The sequence below is a fragment of the Perna viridis genome, chromosome 13 (genome assembly GCF_037379345.1).
Source record: "Perna viridis isolate PV_CMFRI_1.1 ecotype Kerala chromosome 13, ASM3737934v1, whole genome shotgun sequence".
NCBI classification, from domain to species: Eukaryota; Metazoa; Mollusca; class Bivalvia; order Mytilida; family Mytilidae; genus Perna; species Perna viridis.
The window spans coordinates 2,572,923-2,593,496 of NC_142457.1; the positions used below are offsets into that span (position 1 = coordinate 2,572,923).

Below are 20,574 nucleotides of genomic sequence, written 5' to 3' on the forward strand. Positions count from 1 at the left end.
TGGGTCCGCCCCTGCTTTGAATTAAAACGGGAAATGTATATTTTTATCTTGAAGATTTAGTAAGCCGGGCGTATTATGGCAGTCACTTTTCGTTCGCTGACCTACCAATGTTTCAAATGATGACAAGAAAACACTTTTATCTTCGTTGTTTTGATAGTAAAATGTTTGTAACTATTTTATTATTATTCTACGATTCTACAAATATTTTTACATTCAAGTTTCTTGTTTTAAAACCCCAACTGCAAATCCGTCCATTCTTCCTCCCCCCCTTACACAGGGGTGGCTATCTTGTTTCTGATTTCATCCTACACCACTTAATGGAATTGAATGAAACATTCGCGGAATATTTATGACATATTCTAATTGTGCATCTCGTATGTTTTATATGGAGGTCAAAAGGTGCGTGTTGTCAAATAGGGGCGTGAAGGAATTAACTTGGTGGACATTGCTCAATTTTTTTCTAGATTTTCATAAATTCAATAATTAGTCATATATATACTGAAAATTTTGGTAAGCTGTAAAAGTGGCTTCATCAGCATTGGAACCAAATACTAATGAAGTTTAAGATTAAAAAATAAATTGTATATTAGAAGTACTCAGAACCAAAAATATCGAAATAGAAAGTCGGCATTGATAGGTTCTACCCCAGTATGCCAAAGGAGCTATATTCTTGCTCCATGTGTAATACCAGGAATGAAGTCTTAGATGTTTCAGTAGTTTTGCATACTGTGCTATTGTAAATTTGGCGATTTTGGTAAATTTGAACCTGTCGGGACAGACTACTGGCAGACTGCTGGGAAAACAACTCGGCAGGCAGTAACAACCACTCGGGTTAGACTTCTGGATATATACTCGACATGCAGTAACAACCTCTCGGGTAAGACTACTGGGTATATACTCGACATGCAGTAACGACCTCTCGGGTTAGACTACTGGGTATATACTCGACATGCAGTAACAACCTCTCGGGGCAGACTACTTGGTATACTCGGCAGGCAGTAACAACCTCTCGAGGCAGACTACTGGGTAAATAAAACCTCTCGGGTCAGACTACTTTGTATACTCAGCAGGCAATAACAACCTCTCGAGGCAGACTACTGGGTAAATAACAACCTCTCGAGGCAGACTACCTGGTATACTCGGCAGGCAGTAACAACCTCTCGAGGCAGACTACTGGGTAAATAAAACCTCTCGGGTCAGACTACTTTGTATACTCAGCAGGCAATAACAACCTCTCGAGGCAGACTACTGGGTAAATAACAACCTTTCGAGGCAGACTACCTGGTATACTCGGCAGGCAGTAACAACCTCTCGAGGCAGACTACTGGGTAAATAAAACCTCTCGGGTCAGACTACTTTGTATACTCAGCAGGCAATAACAACCTCTCGAGGCAGACTACTGGGTAAATAACAACCTTTCGGGTCAGACTACTTTGTATACTCAGCAGGCAATAACAACCTCTCGAGGCAGACTACTGGGTAAATAACAACCTCTCGAGGCAGACTACCTGGTATACTCGGCAGGCAGTAACAACCTCTCGGATTATTAAAATTTGAAAAAAAAAAAAAAATTGAAAAACTGTTCAGTTTATAACGCTTTGTTTAATTTTATCCAATTTTAGAAAGAAAGGTTGTTAAATGCAACTATATTGTTAAATTTTGACACCAATTTTTTTATTTGAACAGATACGTACATACTTAATTGTGCAAATATTGGAACTTGATTCTTGAAAGTGCAGTTCTCTTTCCTTGCCTATAAAGGCATCATGCTTTAAATATTAACCATATACTATTGATAAGAAATTAATGTCATTTGTTCAAAGTAAATGTACATAGTTACAAATAATGTCATTTGTACAAAAGTCAATGTACATAGTTACAAATATAAGTCATTTGTACAAAGTCTTTGTACATAGTTAAAAAATATTGTCATTTGTACAAAGTCAATGTACATAGTTACACAAATATTTAAAGTTCTTGATAATGTCATTGAGTGACCTGGAAATAAGACATTTTCCACCACATTTATTGACACCTAACCTTTCGGTTTTGATTTAATAAGTTTCGATATATATTATATTAATAGACCATAGACCATAATTTTCATTATACTTCCGGGTATAACATTAAATAACTGGGACATGGTGTTTGTATGTTGTCGGCCTGTCTGTTTCCCAATCTTCTAAGATACATTTTAAGAAAAAAAAAGGTAATGTTCAAATAAAAAGGATGAATATACTCATCAGAACTTAGTTTGAATAAAGCTCTAATATTGACAGACATGAATGACTTGTTCTATGTCTAGATAGTCATCCCCTTAAAGCAGTACTACATGACATGTTGCGCACGTTATTGCTACAAACTCTAAGAAATGTCTTTAATGGCGACTAAATTTCGCTTAAAAACTGTCCCCTTTTACAAAATAAACTGCTTATATGTTAAAGAAAAGCACGAATTCAATAAAAAAGTGAAATAAATTATTATAACAATTTTATTTTTTAAACGATTATTTTTTTTCGGCAGAAAATGAAAGAGAAACGTTGAAAATTCGATGTCAAACGTTACAAAATCCACTTGTATTTTATGTTCAATTTGCTGCAGCTGGAAACCGACTAAAATCTGCCTTAAAAGGGCTGAAATTGTATGGGATCCATGCTCACGTCATACATATCATGAGTTGTAATAACTTCTGTCGTCAGTTAGTTATATATGTGAAAATTTGCAACATCAATCTCATTTTGCAAAGCTCATTGGAAATACACAATAATGCAACCATTTTTTAGTAATTAAATAGTCAACAAAATTGTCTGAAATTCTGAAAATTTCCATTTTTCCGAATTTACAGTAATTGTCACACCAAATGGAAAATCTAAGCGCCTGAATTGATCAGATATGTTGGGTACATTATTATCTTAATAATTAATGCCTAAAATATGAGTTCTACGTCAGTATGCTGTGAATGAGAATTCTGTTTGATTCTGAGACCAGTTTTCTAAGGATAGGGGTAATATTTTTAACATTTTTGGAAATTCCTTTTTTTGAAAATGAGTTTTTCGTGATTTATTGATGTCGAAAATTAAATTATCTATCGAATGATACCAAATTTGAGACGTTATAGTCGAGTAACAACTTGTAGGATCGAATTTATGTGACTTTTGACAGAAAAATCGAAAATCCCATTTTTTGCATTTTTTGATAAATTCCGACTACGAGATTCGCCAAAATTCATCACAAGAACCCCAGAAGTATAATTTGTGATAATACGAAACAGAAAATACCAAAATAAGCCATTTTTTACTGAAGCATTAATATTCTAGGGGTTTTGACATTGAAAAATATGTCAATTTAAGCGATTTTTCGGCAGTACATTTTTTTCGTTTTACCCCTAAGGGTTACTGCAACTTTCTTGGTACCATTGTAAGTCTGAAACATTGAGCTATAGGATGATATCTAAATTTGTTTAGTTTGTTCAAAAATGCTATTCCAGGAAGGCTGAGACTCTCAACTGATTCATAAAATCTTGGCTTTTTGTCCCAGTGGAGTACAAATACAGGCTTATACTGAAAAAGAATCCGAGAATATTCTTTGGCGACAAATTGATTCGGCTATAAAGGTAGCTAAAAATCCCCATGAAGTTGATGAGTGGGGAGGGGTGAGCACGGTGGACCCTCCCAGCCCAGACTATATGCTTAAACTAAACATGATTGTCCATATTTGGCATAGTTAGGAAAGCATCACAAATTATCGTTTCGTGTACTCGAAAAAAAAAATGAGATGACAAAGAAACAGCATATTATCAAATATTTAGTTTCAAATATAACTTTTTTTGTATATGCATTATAAGTGCATTATAAGTGCTTGTTTAAACCCTATACCCTCTACCCTATATCACACCTCTAGACCTATATCGCATACCCTTTATCACACCTCTAGACCTATATCGCATACCCTATATCACACCTCTAGACCTATATCGCATACCCTTTATCACACCTCTAGACCTATATCGCATACCCTTTATCACACCTCTAGACCTATATCGCATACCCTTTATCACACCTCTAGTCCTATATCGCATACCCTATATCACACCCCTAGACCTTAAATCGCACCTTTCACAGACCATAATTGAATTATGGTTAAAATCGAAAAATCAGTGGTCAAATCAGTACAAAGAATGATTTACTAAAAGCAATTATTACTCATTTTTCTTTAAGAAGAAACTGATTTATTTTCAACCAAGGACTGATATTTGAAAAAAAAGTATTCGATAAGGGACATTTTGAGATGAATTTTATCACACCCTTATCAGGAGTCTTATACAAAGATATTTATGTTGTAGGAACGCAGAGCACAGGTTACAAATATTATGGAAACACATAACAGTTGGTGTACTTTAACTGTGAACGTAGTTTTGTTCGTGGGTGCCAATTTTCGTGGATTTCGTTGGTATGCGAAACCACGAACTTTGGTTCCAAACGAAAAGGAAATTTTTATTGATATGTACACTGAAAATCTCCAAACCACAAATTCAACAATCCACGATCTTGTGTTTCTTCCCTAATCCGCGAAAATTGTATCCACGAATTAAAGAACTTTCACAGTTTCATGGAAACTCACAACACATGTTATACTAATATTAAAGAAACACGTAGCAATGGGTGCACCTATATTGTAGAGACCAACCGCACAGATTATACCGGACGGGCACTCATATCAAGGAAACATTTAGAAGTTGGTGTACTTATATTATGGAGAAACATACACATGTTATACTAATGCGACGGAGAGTTTTCACTCTGAAAACACATGAAATTAATTCATTATTTATATTTTAACTGTTAGGTTTGATGTTGAGTGTGTTAGCTCATTCGAACGGTTGAAGAATAATGATGACATTCTTGTTAGGAAGGTTGAATCAATAGAAATGCTAGGATTTAATCAGAAGCACCATCGTAATTAGTATCGACCATTCTTACTGCACTACAAGACAGAGAAATAACAGTTTACCTTGTATAAGATATGTTCCTTTGACATGGTATGACCCGTGATGTGGAAGAGCGGATACAAAACTACAGCCATTGCCTACATAGCAACGCTCCAGTTAGAGATAGAGCACCAATAGTCAACATTTTTACATCCCAGCCTCGGAACTTGTAAGTGTAGACGATCTGTCATTAGAACGGTCTAAGGGATGCTTTGAAAAGCTTTTAGTGACTGTTGATAACGTGACATGTTTAACAATAGCTTTATCATCTTGAAACCAAATAGGAGAACTACAGTAGATACCAGCACATCAAATAGGAGAACTACAGCAGATACCAGCACATCAAATAGGAGAACTACAGCAGATACCAGCACCTCAAATAGGAGAACTACAGCAGATACCAGCACATCAAATAGGAGAACTACAGCAGATACCAGCACCTCAAATAGGAGAACTACAGCAGATACCAGCACATCAAATAGGAGAACTACAGCAGATACCAGCACATCAAATAGGAGAACTACAGCAGATACCAGCACCTCAAATAGGAGAACTACAGCAGATACCAGCACATCAAATAGGAGAACTACAGCAGATACCAGCACATCAAATAGGAGAACTACAGCAGATACCAGCACATCAAATAGGAGAACTACAGCAGATACCAGCACCTCAAATAGGAGAACTACAGCAGATACCAGCACATCAAATAGGAGAACTACAGCAGATACCAGCACCTCAAATAGGAGAACTACAGCAGATACCAGCACATCAAATAGGAGAACTACAGCAGATACCAGCACATCAAATAGGAGAACTACAGCAGATACCAGCACATCAAATAGGAGAACTACAGCAGATACCAGCACCTCAAATAGGAGAACTACAGCAGATACCAGCACATCAAATAGGAGAACTACAGCAGATACCAGCACATCAAATAGGAGAACTACAGCAGATACCAGCACATCAAATAGGAGAACTACAGCAGATACCAGCACATCAAATAGGAGAACTACAGCAGATACCAGCACCTCAAATAGGAGAACTACAGCAGATACCAGCACCTCAAATAGGAGAACTACAGCAGATACCAGCACCTCAAATAGGAGAACTACAGCAGATACCAGCACATCAAATAGGAGAACTACAGCAGATACCAGCACATCAAATAGGAGAACTACAGCAGATACCAGCACCTCATATTACCATACGAATTTCCAAAGAGGTTAAATTTGGATAAAGGTTCCAAATTCCAGAGTAACATCATTATGGAGGTGTGTAAAGTTACTGGAATTGACAAGAGAAGGGTACACCATATCATCACATGGGAAATGGTCAAGTTGAAGGGTTCAATAGAACAGTTATAGGAATGTTTGGAACGTTACAACCGAGTCAGAAAGCAGATTGGAAAAGCCATGTAGCAACCGTAGTTCATGCCGAAGACGATTGTTGCCCAGTAGATCAGCTTTTGGCTTAAGAGTTCAACACTAAAATCAGTCTTTGACCAAGAATATTTAAAGGAGAAACTCAAATCATCCCATGAATCAATTGGCAGTCAGAGCAGACAAGAAGTGCAAAATATTGTTTTTAACGACAATATAATGCCTGCTTACTTTTCCTGATAGTTTTTAAATACCTGATATTTTAGAAACCTGTTTTGTTGAAAGGGACACAAACTTTTTTTAATGAAAACTGATTAATTTTTTTCCCATTTCTCACCATGAAAGTGTTCACTGATACTTTCTATACTGAAAAATTGCAGACGTCTATCTATTGAATGTATTCTATATATAAAAATAGGAGATATGGCATGATAATCATTCATAAAATGCCAAGCAACGAACAATTGAACTTCTACAGGTCACCACATGGCAAAAACCGATACCATAAAGCAAGCTGTAAAAGGCATTAAAATTAATGATGTGAAACTACTAAAAGAAGACGGAAATCGACTTTATCTATACAAAAAATGCAAAACGAATAACAATGAACATAAAAAGAACGACAATTACTGGACCTCGCAAAAAACTTAAGTGTAAAATTAGTCGTAAGTTATGATGTCATTATAGAGTTAAGTATTGTGACGTCACAACTCACGACTAATTTTACTCTACGATTTTTTGTGAAAAGGGCCACAGGTTCATAATATAAGACAGACACTGAAGTAATGTAAACACGTTTATGAGTAATCAACACCCCCTTACCTGGGACTGTGGTGGGAAAATACAGCAATAAATCGAAATATAAAGATCTGTCGAATTCTTGAGATCACTACATAATACAAATACCATAGCAAATCGGACAAAATACAAGAAGCCGTACCCACCTCGAGTTGTGGCTCTTTCGGTAAACAGTTCAAAAACACAAAAGCAAACTTCAGCATCAAATCTTTATAGTTATGAAAGAATTCAGTAAAATTTATTTATGGTAACGAAATCGACCCTCTTGTCGTACATCTCGCGAACTTCAGTTTTATCTAATTTTGTGATCCAAATCCAAATCCAGGAAAGGACAATTGAAACCGTCCTTATCAGCCTCATCTAAATTTAATTCCTAAGGGTAAATTTCAGCAGTGTTATTTGATTAAACTCGGGGTTATACACGTAAAAATATCATCAAGGTAGCGATGAACAAGTATAATGAAATTTGTTTATTAAATCAAATTTGGAAGAAAATGATTATATCTGGCCATAAACTGAGAGTCATAACAATACAGGAATATATCTGCTATTAAAGGAGCACAATTTGTGCCCATCGGAATTCATACAACCTGTCGATACATTTTATCGTCTAAACGGATATAAATGTTGTCAAGAAATAAATTGAATGAATAAAATTTTTATATTTGTCTTGTTCATCTGAGAAAAAAATATCTTTCTTTATTACAGCATATATATTTTCGATCTGTTTTATCGAACACCTTTTGATAAATTTTTCTGATAGCGTCCGCTTAACATGCCCCACTTATGCTAGGTCAATCGTACACCCTTATTTCAAGTATCCAAATTCATTCATATTTTATAACATTCAGCCTTATTCATTTTTCCAACTTTCAACCATAGCCATATCTTTAACTTCAAAACTTTTCTATCTCATACACTATGATTAGGTTTAGTTGCTCGCAGTAACTTTCGACAATACAAAGAGTTAAGTAGCAGTCTTTGTAAGAATCATGCAAAATCTTAAAAATGTGATACACCCCAAAAAGGATACATATTTTTATTTTTGTAATTAAGTTGTTTTATGGGCCTATACTATGAAATTTGTAATTTTTCATTCACAGCAGCCTGCTCTTAGGAGATAATCCATATTGAAAATCCAATAGATTCTATTGTATTTGAGTGGCATTTACAGAGTTATCTCCCTTAATTTTGAAATTTACAGTGCATTCTATAAAATTTTTATCTCCTAAGAACACGGGATATATGAAAAACTGAATGTGAATTTCTGTTTACTATGGCAATTCAAAAAAAAAATAAAGATATGTAGCCTTTTTCCCCCCATATATCACATTTTGCATGATTCTTAGCTGGAGTGCTACTTAAATACAAAGATTCAATGAAACCGTCATTTGTGTTTTCAAATCATCCTTTATATAACCATTATATAACCATCGTTTGTCTTATCAGAAGCCCAACGTCTGTGTGCTTTTAATAATCTCTTGGGTACACCCATACTAGCTGCAGATGTTACACTCCTCAGGCGGTGAAGGCCAAATTTCGATTTATGTAAACCAACTGTTTCTAAAGCACTCAAAAGTATTTCTCTCGAACTAGTATAAGATAATGGTGTATTTCTATGACTTTTTAGATTTTAAATATGAAAGAGGTCTGAAAATATAAAATTCTGACTTTAAATCAATATATGCCAAATCTACATATTTCTTCAACCAAAAAACTGGACACAAATCATTCCCTGTTTTAGCAATGCTAACTTTATTACCTCTTCTGTACATATCAGTCTTGCTCTTTTCTAATTATAAAGCAATGCCGGTATCAAAAATGAAACACTATTTGTTTTAATATTTACTAATTCATTAAATCTCAAAAAGCCTGAAAATCCCCCAAAAAAACTAAAACACAAACTCTCAACGATCTCTAAGATCAGAATCTACACCAAATTTAAAAATAATAAGATACGGTAGTAGAATCTGCCGACAAATATTGTGAATCAAAACGGTTACACCAGATCTTATACTTATCAATATAAAATTTATATTTTTTACAGTAGATCGGACCTCGAAGCTTCAACAATAGATAGCAAACTTTTAATAACACGTAAATCTTGAATCACTAGCATATTTCTCGAACTGTATACATTGAGACTTCATTCATCTGTTCGTTGTTACGATTCTTTGACTTCTCTGGTGGCAGTGTTGGATCCCTGCTGAACGTTGCTGATGGCTGTTCTTCTTTTCTGTTATGGGGGCAGAAACGGGTCAGGTGTGTTTGGGAATTACAGATATAGCAGTTGAATTTCCGTCGGTTTCCGCTGAAATTTTGCTGGCCAAAGCCACGAAAAGCTTCTTGGCGTTTAATTTTGAATCAGATCCTGAATTTCCACCACCGCGCACATTTGCAGAAACACTTTTTCTGCTGGCCGATTATATGCCTTGTCAATGTAATTCCTTTTTCTTGATGCTCTTCTAATCGCAGCTTTGAGATTTGCAGCATCATCCTTGTCGTCAGCAAGAGGACTTTCCAAATACTCTTGTACGGTATCCCTCCCATGTTTGTCGGCAATTTTGAGGATTTTGTTACGTTTACGTAAAGTCTCTTTCTCAGCCGAAAAAATATCCATAGCGGTATTATACGCTCCCTTCTTTATTATCTCCTCTAGTTGTTCGAACATTGTAGAACACTGGGCGTTAAAATTGAATTGTACTTATATTCCTCCGTGTTTAAAAACTCTGATCCGATGCCAGCTCCTGGCGTGGATTTTTCACTTTAGTAAAATGATTTTCGAAATGTTCGATAATATTCTGTTTGTTCTGCTCTAAAACATTAATTAAAACGGTTTTAAATAAGATACTGCACCGTCGGTAGATAACTCAGTACCCGAATTTGACTACTCTCTAGACGAATTGTTGTCAACGATGTCAGGTTCGGACATTATAAAAATGACGTATATGACAGTCGTACGTCTGAAGTTACTGTGAGCACCTTCGATATCCAAATGACCAAAATTCCAGTATTTATATGACAAAATACCCCACACTTTTTCCGCCAAAACCTTCTTTATGCTTAATTATGTACTCTGTCACGCAATACTGATTTGCGTACCCGTATCTAATTTACATACTTATATATCAAGTTTGAACTTTAACATAACAGGACTAAATATCTAACGGGAATACTGATGTAATGATGTAATATGCTTTTGGTGTATTTTTCGGTAGAGCAAATTTTGGGAACTAGCTCTCAGGTGTTTGTGTAGAGGAGTTTTGTAGTAATGGTTGTTTGAGCCAGACGACAGAAACGACTCAAGGTCTTTGGTCGGTGGCCTGTTATAATAGAAAATAAAAGTTTGGTTTAAAACTTTATTTTCGTCCGATGCGTCATAAAAGTGCCGCACCGGACGGAACATTTCTTTTTATATGGAATTAAGGCCTAAATTCAAAATCAACCAATAAAAATAAAGAAATAATTTCGTACCTAAGGAAACGTGTAGGAATATAAAAAATATACTATTTCCTTTGCGGAACAAAGGTTGTGATGTGGTATTAATCTCCCATGTGTTTGTCACCTGTTCAATCTTAAGTAACACAATGGGCTTAATTAGATAGTTCATTTTACATCCGGATTAAGAATGTTTGGGAACAAAGGATTGACCCTAGAGTAAATAACTTCTACTAACACTCAAAAGATAATTTGACAACTTAGACTTAATTGTACAAATTTGATAAAAATGCCTTCAATAAGTAATATTTACAACAATGAAAAGCTAAATTATGAAACAAACTGAAACATAAAACGCAACACAATTTCCTTCAGAAATTGTGCTATAATTTATTTACACATATTATTTAGAATATAAAACAAATGAATTTTAAAGGAAATTCTGACTTTATATTAAAACAAGAAAATCTCCCTTACTATAATTCCCCTGTGCTCCAACTGCTTTGGACCCCAAAGCTAAATTATGAAACTAACCATCCTACCATTATAGCTATGTGTCCGTCATTTGTGAAGCATCCCCTGTCTTGCAGGTGATAGCATTAACCATCCGTCCGTACATGTCAACTATAAGGAAGAAGGGAAGTTAATCTGCCAAGTATCATGATAAATAACTTTTAAATAGAAAAAAAAAATATGGGATAGAACTGGTTGATCTTTTAGTACCAGGTTCAGTTAAATTGTCTGAAACATATAAAAGAAGATGGTAAGACATAATATATATATAAGAGACATAAAATGAAACAAACAATACTATAACACAATTATAACAAAATTTGAACATAATGTAATTGTATCAAAATTTTAGTATTGCAGATCAAGGTTTCACAAATGTACTGAATGTAGCTTACAATTGTGGATATAATGTCGATCCTTCTTTTACATCAATATCGTTAACATTTTTAGATTGATCAACTTGTTGGTTTTGTAACAAGGAGAGATAACCATGGTGAATAATAACAACATAAGCACAAAATGGCTGACTCAAAATTATTTTTAGTTTACGCCAAGTGAAAAAGTCAACATCAATAGCAGAAGGAACAGCAATAGACTGTCCTGTTAGTTTGTTTGTAATTGTAAAATTTCTCCATGTAGTAAACAATTTGCATGAAGGAAATGATGACATAGTTACCCGTGGGATATTTGGCGTGGTAATATCCCAGTAAGATGGGCACAGAGATAATGATACAACTGGCACAATAACACAATTCCCCCCAGAGGTAATTTCTATAGCTATGATAGTAGCTTTTTTCGACTTCTTTTTATAAACAAATATCATAATAATGACCAACAATACAAGAACAGTTATACTTAGTACTACAGAAGCATGAATCCATGAAAATTCAGAAGAAATAAAATTGTTTATAATATTGGTTTCATCATCAGCAGAGTTTTGACGAGTAGTCGGGGCATGATAAATAAAGGAAGGCACAGTTTGTGACTTAGCTTGGGACACTTGTTGTAAAATAAACATGGCAGTTGCCATTTTTCTTACTTTGTAAAATAAGCAAATACAAGTAATAAATGACAAAAATCCAATGGTAAATGTAATAAAAATCAAAATTGCATTTAAATCTGGCCACTCAGATTGTAGTTGGATGTCCCCTGTTAGCAGTGGTTCTGTTAATGTTTGAAAAATTTGTGCATCCTTCTTTGCAGCTAGTGCCATCTTTTTAAGATTTAAGTGTTGTTCTGTATCTGCTGCAAGTAAGTTTGACATGTTGTGTGAATATATTCTAAAATCAGGTACCTCAAGTGTGACCTGTGATGGAAATGTAGTGTCCCCTAACAGATGTTTTAGTCTGTCCTCATCAAAAAACTGTGTCAATAATGCAAGATTTACTGGATGAAGCACTGAAAAATCTGATGTATCATTTGTTGGATAAAGTGATTTTTCACTGTAACACTCAACTAACCTTGGTGCAAAGTAAATGGTTCTAGAAGACAAAGAACATTTGCAAGGAATGTTAACAATGCATAGAGAACAAGGTGGTATTAATGTTTGGTGATCAGGGCAATTTAGTGTAATGGTATTGTTATTTCGGTAGACCAAAACAGAAGTGGGTGTCAATTCAACAATATTAGTAATAAGATGGTTATGAAAGAACCTGAAATTACAGTGCTTGTTAACTAAGTCCACATCATTGTTAAATAATGCAATGGTGCACCCTGGAACCTGTGTTGGTGTAAGTGCTACATTAAACGGACAGAAAATTGTCTGACCATGCACACAATTAGTAAGATCATCAGTAGTCAGAGTGGTATAATAGTCGTGACTGTTAGTAACAGCTAAGTAGTTAGCAAGGGAAACAAGCTTGGTAGCATGCTTGGATGTGTGGTTTATTGGGACAGGCATGGATATTATTTTGTACAAGTTTAGGGGTTTGGTATGTGAAGAAACAGGAAAACGTAGTGTTATGTAAAGTGCAGAGTGGTTTCGAGCAAACAGGAAATTAGAATGGGTATAGTAGTAAGAAGGATTAAAGTGTGTCAAATAAAAGCCTGGGTGTGACTCTGTTAGTATTCTTTGGATTTTGTGCAAGGTTTGAGTTAGCATGTGCTTTGGTATTAGAAAAGGAGAGATTCTACCTTCAATTAAGCTTTGAATACTTGATTGCAGTTGATTTAGCTTCTCTCTCAAAATGTTACCATTATTAACAAGGTTAATTAATATAATTGACATGTTACTCATAGATTGCTGAAAAGAAGACATAGTTTTATAAAAATTATGTGTAACTTTTTGTATGTGTTCTGCATTTTGTTGTATGCCCTTCATCAAGTTAGATGTTCTGTTGTCAACTAGATTCATAAAGGATGACAAGTGTTCACCATGTTGATGTAATGCATTTGCAAACATGCGTGTCCTTGCATTTAAAGCATTTATGTGGTTAGCTAACAGGTTGACATCCCCCATTGTGGCTAATCCAAAAATACCTTTGGCCAAGTTGCCAATAAAAGGTAAAAGAGACCTCGATAAACGAGTTTTCTTAAAAATATTTGACTGTGGCACCAGAGTGTGAATTGACCGAATCGTTTGTAATAACTGTGATTCAGTTGAATCATGTAAAAAGTGAATAAAATTTAACATATTATTAAGTGATGAACATTCATGAATTGTTTGGTTACACATCGACATCCTTGTCAGCCTAACATCTTTTGGTAAATCAATTCTGAATGTATGTAACCATGACTCAGATGCCAGGTACAAAAATGATTGTTTCTTGAAAACAACACCATAGTTTATTCTTTGCACGAGACCTTTATCTTGTTCTGTCTTCTGTGCTTTGACGTATGTGGGTTTGTTCATCAGAACGGTTACAAGGACCATGATCTTAAGGAAGAGACTCCGTTGAATTGTCCAAAATTTACCTACAACGAGACAAAATGGAAAAAAAAATTAATGTGATGTTGAGTCGGGTGTATGTTGATCAGACATACAATAGCACTATATACTCACAACAAGTTGTGAAACGGTGACCACAACACATTATTTTTTAGAAAATGAAATGAATTCCTGTATTTTTGAGAAAAATTGCCAAAATAATCGAAAGAACTTGAAAAATAGTATATGGACGCCCTGGACAATTCATCAAAATCTATGACCTTTAAATCATACATTGGGTCAGCAGATCTGATTTCATGGAACAACCCTTATTATTATTTTGTTTTATTATTATTATTAATATTATAATTACATGTATTATGTTTTTTTTTTCTATTACTATTTGCTTTGAATATAATTCTTGACATAATTTTATATCATTTCCGAAATTAATGATATCTTGTTATATTTATCTACAAATGTATAACTGTTAACAGTAATTTTGAATTTCTACCTAAATTGAATTTGCCTTGATTTATTTTTGAAACAAGTTTTCCTTCTTGTTCCTTTACTGGTATACCTGTTGTTTAACTGAACAAGTATATCAGCATTAAAACTCTCATTTGGTTCCCATGAAGAAGAACCATCCGCCCATTCAACTTTAAATTCTCGTCTCCCTCGTCTAAACCTAGCACCAGCTATTTTATTATAATTATATTCTGTAATTTCCCTATTTTGATTTTCATGCCTACCCTGTACCTGAGGTTGAGGAGGTTGAGGAGGGGTTGGAGGAGGTTGATTATTTACAACCTGATCTTGTGGATCAACTTGATCTGGTTGAATTTGATTCTGATCCTCATTATCATCCACAAGATCCTCTTCATTTGGATTCCTTATGTCCAATTGGTCACTTGGGTCATTATAATGCTTTAAATGACAAGCATTTATGAGTGACTTATGGACCTTTTGAGTCCTAAGATCCAAAAGCTTGTACGTGTAGTTTGGACCTTTTTGTGTTATGAGGTACGGTCCTTCAAATTTGTCATATAATTTGTGAGACTGACCGACAGGAACCTTGTTGATGGCTTTTAGAACTCGGTTACCAAGTTTAAAATCAGGAATTTTGGCTTTTTGATCATGAAGAGCTTTACTTTTTTCTTTATGAATTTTGTCATTTTTGGTTGCAATTTCATGCACAATTTGAAGATGTTCTTTTATTTCTTTCACATGATCTTTTGCCGATTGGCCTAAATTGTCTTTTGGTGTAAGAGCAATATCAAATGGTAAATTCATGTCTTCCCCAAACATCATGTGAAAGGGTGAATACTCCACTGAAGTGGAGCATGGTGATTTTCTAAAAGCCATCATCACACTTGATAAATACAGTGGCCATTTATCTTGATTTTTCTCACAATAAATTCGCAGGGATTGCGCAATGGTGGAATTTTGTCGTTCCACCAACCCATTTGTTCTTGGATGGTACGACGATGTGTGATGCTGAGTAATATCGAAAATTTCGCACATTGATTGCACTAACTGTGACATGAATGATCTCCCTCTATCCGAAAAAAGAACCCTCATTGCTCCATAACGGCAAATAATTTCATTATAAATAACTCTTGCAATTTCCTTTGACTCTTGGGATTTCAAAGGAAATGCTTCTGGCCACCTTGTAAACGAGTCAATGGCAAGAAGAATGTACTGATAGCCTTCTGGGCTTTTTTTGAATAGGGCCGAGAATGTCAATTTGCCATCGTTCAAATCTTCCTACTTCTGGCATTGCAGTTAGAGGAGGGTTGAACGTGTTAAAATTTCTTTTTGCCATTTGACAACGGTTACAATGCTTTACATATTGCTCAACATCACCATATATGGTAGTCCACCAATACTTGCATTTAATCGCCGCATGCGTCTTAGAGATGCCCATATGGCCACCACCAGCCATCCCATCATGATAGCTGCGTAGAAGGTCTGGGCGTAAAGCATTTGGTATACAAAGTTGTTTTATATATTTCTTGTCCTCTTGCTGACCCTTGCACCTGCGTTGACCTAAATGGTAGAGTAAACCATTCATTATTTCATAATGCTCAGCTTCTGACACACATTTACGTCTGTCTTTGTCATTGTCTGGCAGGTTACCATTTGTTAGATAATCTACATTTGACAACGGTTACAATGCTTTACATATTGCTCAACATCACCATATATGGTAGACCACCAATACTTGCATTTAATCGCCGCATGCGTCTTAGAGATGCCCATATGGCCACCACCAGCCATCCCATCATGATAGCTGCGTAGAAGGTCTGGGCGTAAAGCATTTGGTATACAAAGTTGTTTTATATATTTCTTGTCCTCTTGCTGACCCTTGCACCTGCGTTGACCTAAATGGTAGAGTAAACCATTCATTATTTCATAATGCTCAGCTTCTGACACACATTTACGTCTGTCTTTGTCATTGTCTGGCAGGTTACCATTTGTTAGATAATCTACAATAAATTTAAAATCTTGGCTGTCTTTTTGCATCTGAAATAAAGTTTGACTGTCAGTTAGCACTTCATTTATTGGTGTTGTCTGTATAACACCAATAATTGGTGGTTCTTCACCTGGACGGAAGAAACGGATTTCAGTGTACTCTGTTTGACCCTTATTAGGATTGTCTGAAAGAGAAGGTTCTGTCATATTTTCTACTAGTTCTGAAACTGAATTTACTGTTTGCTGTTGATCTGATGGAACTTCTTGTTCACTGACTGTGTCTGAAACAGAAGAAACTTGTGTATCATTATTTTCAGGATACTCACGTCTGCTCAAAGCATCTGCAACAAAATTGGCTTTTCCAGGTTTGTGAACAATGTCAAAATTATACTGCTGTAATTTAATGGACCAACGCTGGAGACGCGCATCTTTTGAATTATATAAAAAGCAAAGAGCCCTGTGGTCAGTGTACACAGTAAACTTACCAGATGATAAGTATGTATGATACGCACGGACACCACAAAGAATAGCAAGACATTCTTTGTCTGTGGTGTTCCATTTTCGCTCTGCTTTATTCAGTGAGCGACCACCATATGCAATGACATGTTCCTTACCATCTGAGGAAACTTGTCCCAGAATATAGCCAATTGCTTTATCTGAAGCATCACATGTCAAAATAAATTTTTTGGAACTGTCTGGATAAGACAAAATAGGAGCCGAAATCAGCTTTTCCTTTAAAATGTTAAAAGCTTCCTCACATTTCTCAGTCCAACAGAATTTCTTGTCTTTGGACATGAGTGCATTGAGGGGAGCTGCAATTTTTGAGAAATCTGGGATAAATTTCCTATAATAATTGGCCACACCAATAAACGATCTGACCTGTGTTTGTGTTGTGGGTCTTGGAAAGCTTTTAACAGCATCAGTCTTTTCTGGGTCTACCTCAACTCCATTTTGTGAAATAATATGTCCAAGAAATTTTAACTTTTTCACTGCAAAGTGGCACTTGTCAGGGTGTAATTTGAGATTGAATTTTTCCAAACGTTCAAAAACTTGTGCCAAGTGAGATAAATGGTTCTCAAAGGTGTCACTAAAGATTAAAATGTCATCAACATAGACCAGAACTGACTTCCAATTTAACCCACGAAGTATTGATGTCATCAAAGTCTGAAAACTGATTGGCGCATTTGTCAATCCGAATGGCATACGGGTCCATTCGTACACACCATTCTGTGTGATAAAAGCAGCCTTGTTCTTAGAAGATGGGTCTAATGGAATTTGCCAAAAACCAGACCTCATATCGACCGATGAAAAATACCTTGCCTTTGCATCACCTATTGCATCAAAGACACTCTCTAAATGAGGCAAAGGGAAAGACATAGGAATAGTAATTTTGTTGAGACGTCGATAATCGACTGCAAAGCGAAGTTCATTATTTTTCTTTCGCACTAAAACAACAGGTGAATGCCAAACAGAATTTGATGGCTCAATAATACCATTTTGAAGCATCTCCTCAACCTGCCTATCTATCTCTTTTCGGTTGTGAGCTGAAGTTCTATAACTTGGTAAAGTTACAGGTTTAGCCCCAGGTACAGTTTCAATTTGGTGCGAGTAAGCATTTGTTACTCCAAGTTCACTCAAGTCTTTTGCAAAAACCTTTTTATGTTTGTTTAATAAACTAAGAAGTTCCTTCTTTTGGCTTTCATTTAAATCTGAATTTGTGAAATCAAATTTTAAAGTTTTTGACTCATCAGACTTTGACTTTGATTTGTCACTTATAGCAACCTCTGTGTCTAAAGGTAAAACATTAGCCTCATTAATTGCTACTACATCTGCAAGGACTTGTCTTTTTGGTAACACAATGTCCTTGTAAGTAGGGTTGAGTAGTTTCATCATGGCTTTACCTTTGTTTACAGATACTACACACTTGGCAGCTACAAGATGTTTGATGGTCAATGTGGGCTTAGGTTCTAAAATAACTTGTGACCCATGATGATGTTTTGAAACTGAAACCGAAATAACTGTTTCTGACATTTTTGGTATAACCACAGATTCAACTGTTCTAGCTAAACCTGCTGCTTCATAAATAGCAGACACTAAGCTCATATTGTCATCTTCAATGTGGAGGGTTTTTGTTCCACAGTTTATTACTGCCTTGTAAAAGTGACAGAAATCTTCCCCCAGTATTAAAGAGTGATGGATATTTTCAATAACATGAAAAGGATATTCCAAAGCTTTACCTCCAATTTTTACCTCTAAAACAACTCTGCCAAGTACAAGTAATCTATCACCACCTACTCCTTTTATAACATTATATTTTGATTCATGCATTTGTGACTTAGCATAACATGTTTTGTCAAAAAACTCTTTACTGACAACACTAATTGATGCCCCAGTGTCAACTAAAGCAAAAGTTTTCTTATCCCCAATATGCACTTCAGTTGTATTCCTGTGCAAAGGCATTGTAAAATTTACATCTGCACAGTCATTATCTCTGTGCCTATCTCCAGACGGGTGTCTAAAGATAGGCGCGCACCCCTAATTCCTATTACCATTCACCATGTTTGCAGGGTTATACCAACAAGCCGCCCTAATATGTCCCCTTCTTTTACATTCAGTACAAGTTTCAAATCTTGCCAAACATTGATTCCTTGATCTACAATACTCACGATTACAACGGGAACATTTGGTATTGTGGTTCTGTTGTCTGTTTTGTGGCATTGGTCTGTAGCGATTAAAATTGTCTTGTCTTGGTCTGCTACCTCCTTAATTTGCATTACCACGTCTATACTGATTTTGCTCCGTCGGTTGGTGTCTGAATCGGCATTGATCACTAATTGCTGCCATAACTGCTTCATTACCAGCTTTCAGTTCATTTATTTGTCCTATCAGATCTCTAATGACTGCATTTACATCACCTGCGGGTTGTGTTTTTGTCACAAGTAATGTCATCTCTGCCCTACAGGCTCGCACGCGAAGATCTTCCATGTTGACTGGATCCTGTGGAATCACTATGTTTGCCAAGGCTGGTTTTAGTCCTCTCATAGCTTTGGTCATCAATGAATTCTCAGTGACATCAGCATCAGCAAACTGTTTTAAAACCCTGTGAATATAGTCGTCCACTGTCTCCTGTTCGCCTTGAGAAATATCCATTAGCTCCACATTTAGCTGTGTGGGTCGAAATCTTTTCAAAAATGCCTCTTTTAGTAGATTGAAGGATTTTTTTATACTGTCGTTCAGATTGTTATACCAATATTCCGCATTCCCTTCAAGGTAACAAGGAAAATACTGGCATATACTGGCTTCTGTAAGTCCTTGTAAAGTCATGTAAGTCAGGAATGACTTCCACCATTGCACAACAGAACCTTTACCACTAAATTTTCTCACTGGCATTAAATGCGGTGGTACCGGCATTTGAAATTGTGGCAATGGCTGTTGTAGCTGTGTAGCAGCAGTTGCTGCAATTGGCTGCACTTGGGGAGTTACCTCAGTTCTGGTCACTACAGGAGGATCTTGTCTTCTTGCAGTGTCACTTGTTTCATCCACCCTGCCATCATCATTGGTCTCCATCTCCTGGTGGACTTCAATGGTCTGGTTAATGGGTGCTCCTCCTACAGGCATATCTTCGACTGTTCCAGAAGATCTTAACCAATATGCCATACACCGACACCTGACTTCGGGATTTTAAGTCCTCCACCACTTGATGTAATATGCTTTTGGTGTATTTTTCGGTAGAGCAAATTTTGGGAACTAGCTCTCAGGTGTTTGTGTAGAGGAGTTTTGTAGTAATGGTTGTTTGAGCCAGACGACAGAAACGACTCAAGGTCTTTGGTCGGTGGCCTGTTATAATAGAAAATAAAAGTTTGGTTTAAAACTTTATTTTCGTCCGATGCGTCATAAAAGTGCCGCACCGGACGGAACATTTCTTTTTATATGGAATTAAGGCCTAAATTCAAAATCAACCAATAAAAATAAAGAAATAATTTCGTACCTAAGGAAACGTGTAGGAATATAAAAAATATACTATTTCCTTTGCGGAACAAAGGTTGTGATGTGGTATTAATCTCCCATGTGTTTGTCACCTGTTCAATCTTAAGTAACACAATGGGCTTAAT

At 35.8% G+C, this 20,574-nt stretch overlaps 1 protein-coding gene across 1 annotated transcript; it reads right to left on the reverse strand.

Annotated features, from left to right (window-relative positions):
• Positions 1–11,403: 11,403 nt before the first annotated feature.
• On the reverse strand, positions 11,404–20,121 carry LOC148599219 (uncharacterized). The gene is made up of 4 exons (XM_088557174.1): positions 19,251–20,121; positions 16,172–18,908; positions 14,740–14,914; positions 11,404–14,034 (listed from the first exon to the last, which is right to left on the reverse strand). Exons 1-4 carry the CDS (start codon positions 20,117–20,119, stop codon positions 11,513–11,515), a joined length of 6,303 nt encoding a protein of 2,100 aa, XP_088413300.1. The 5' UTR covers positions 20,120–20,121; the 3' UTR covers positions 11,404–11,512.
• Between the last annotated feature and the right edge of the window lie 453 nt (positions 20,122–20,574).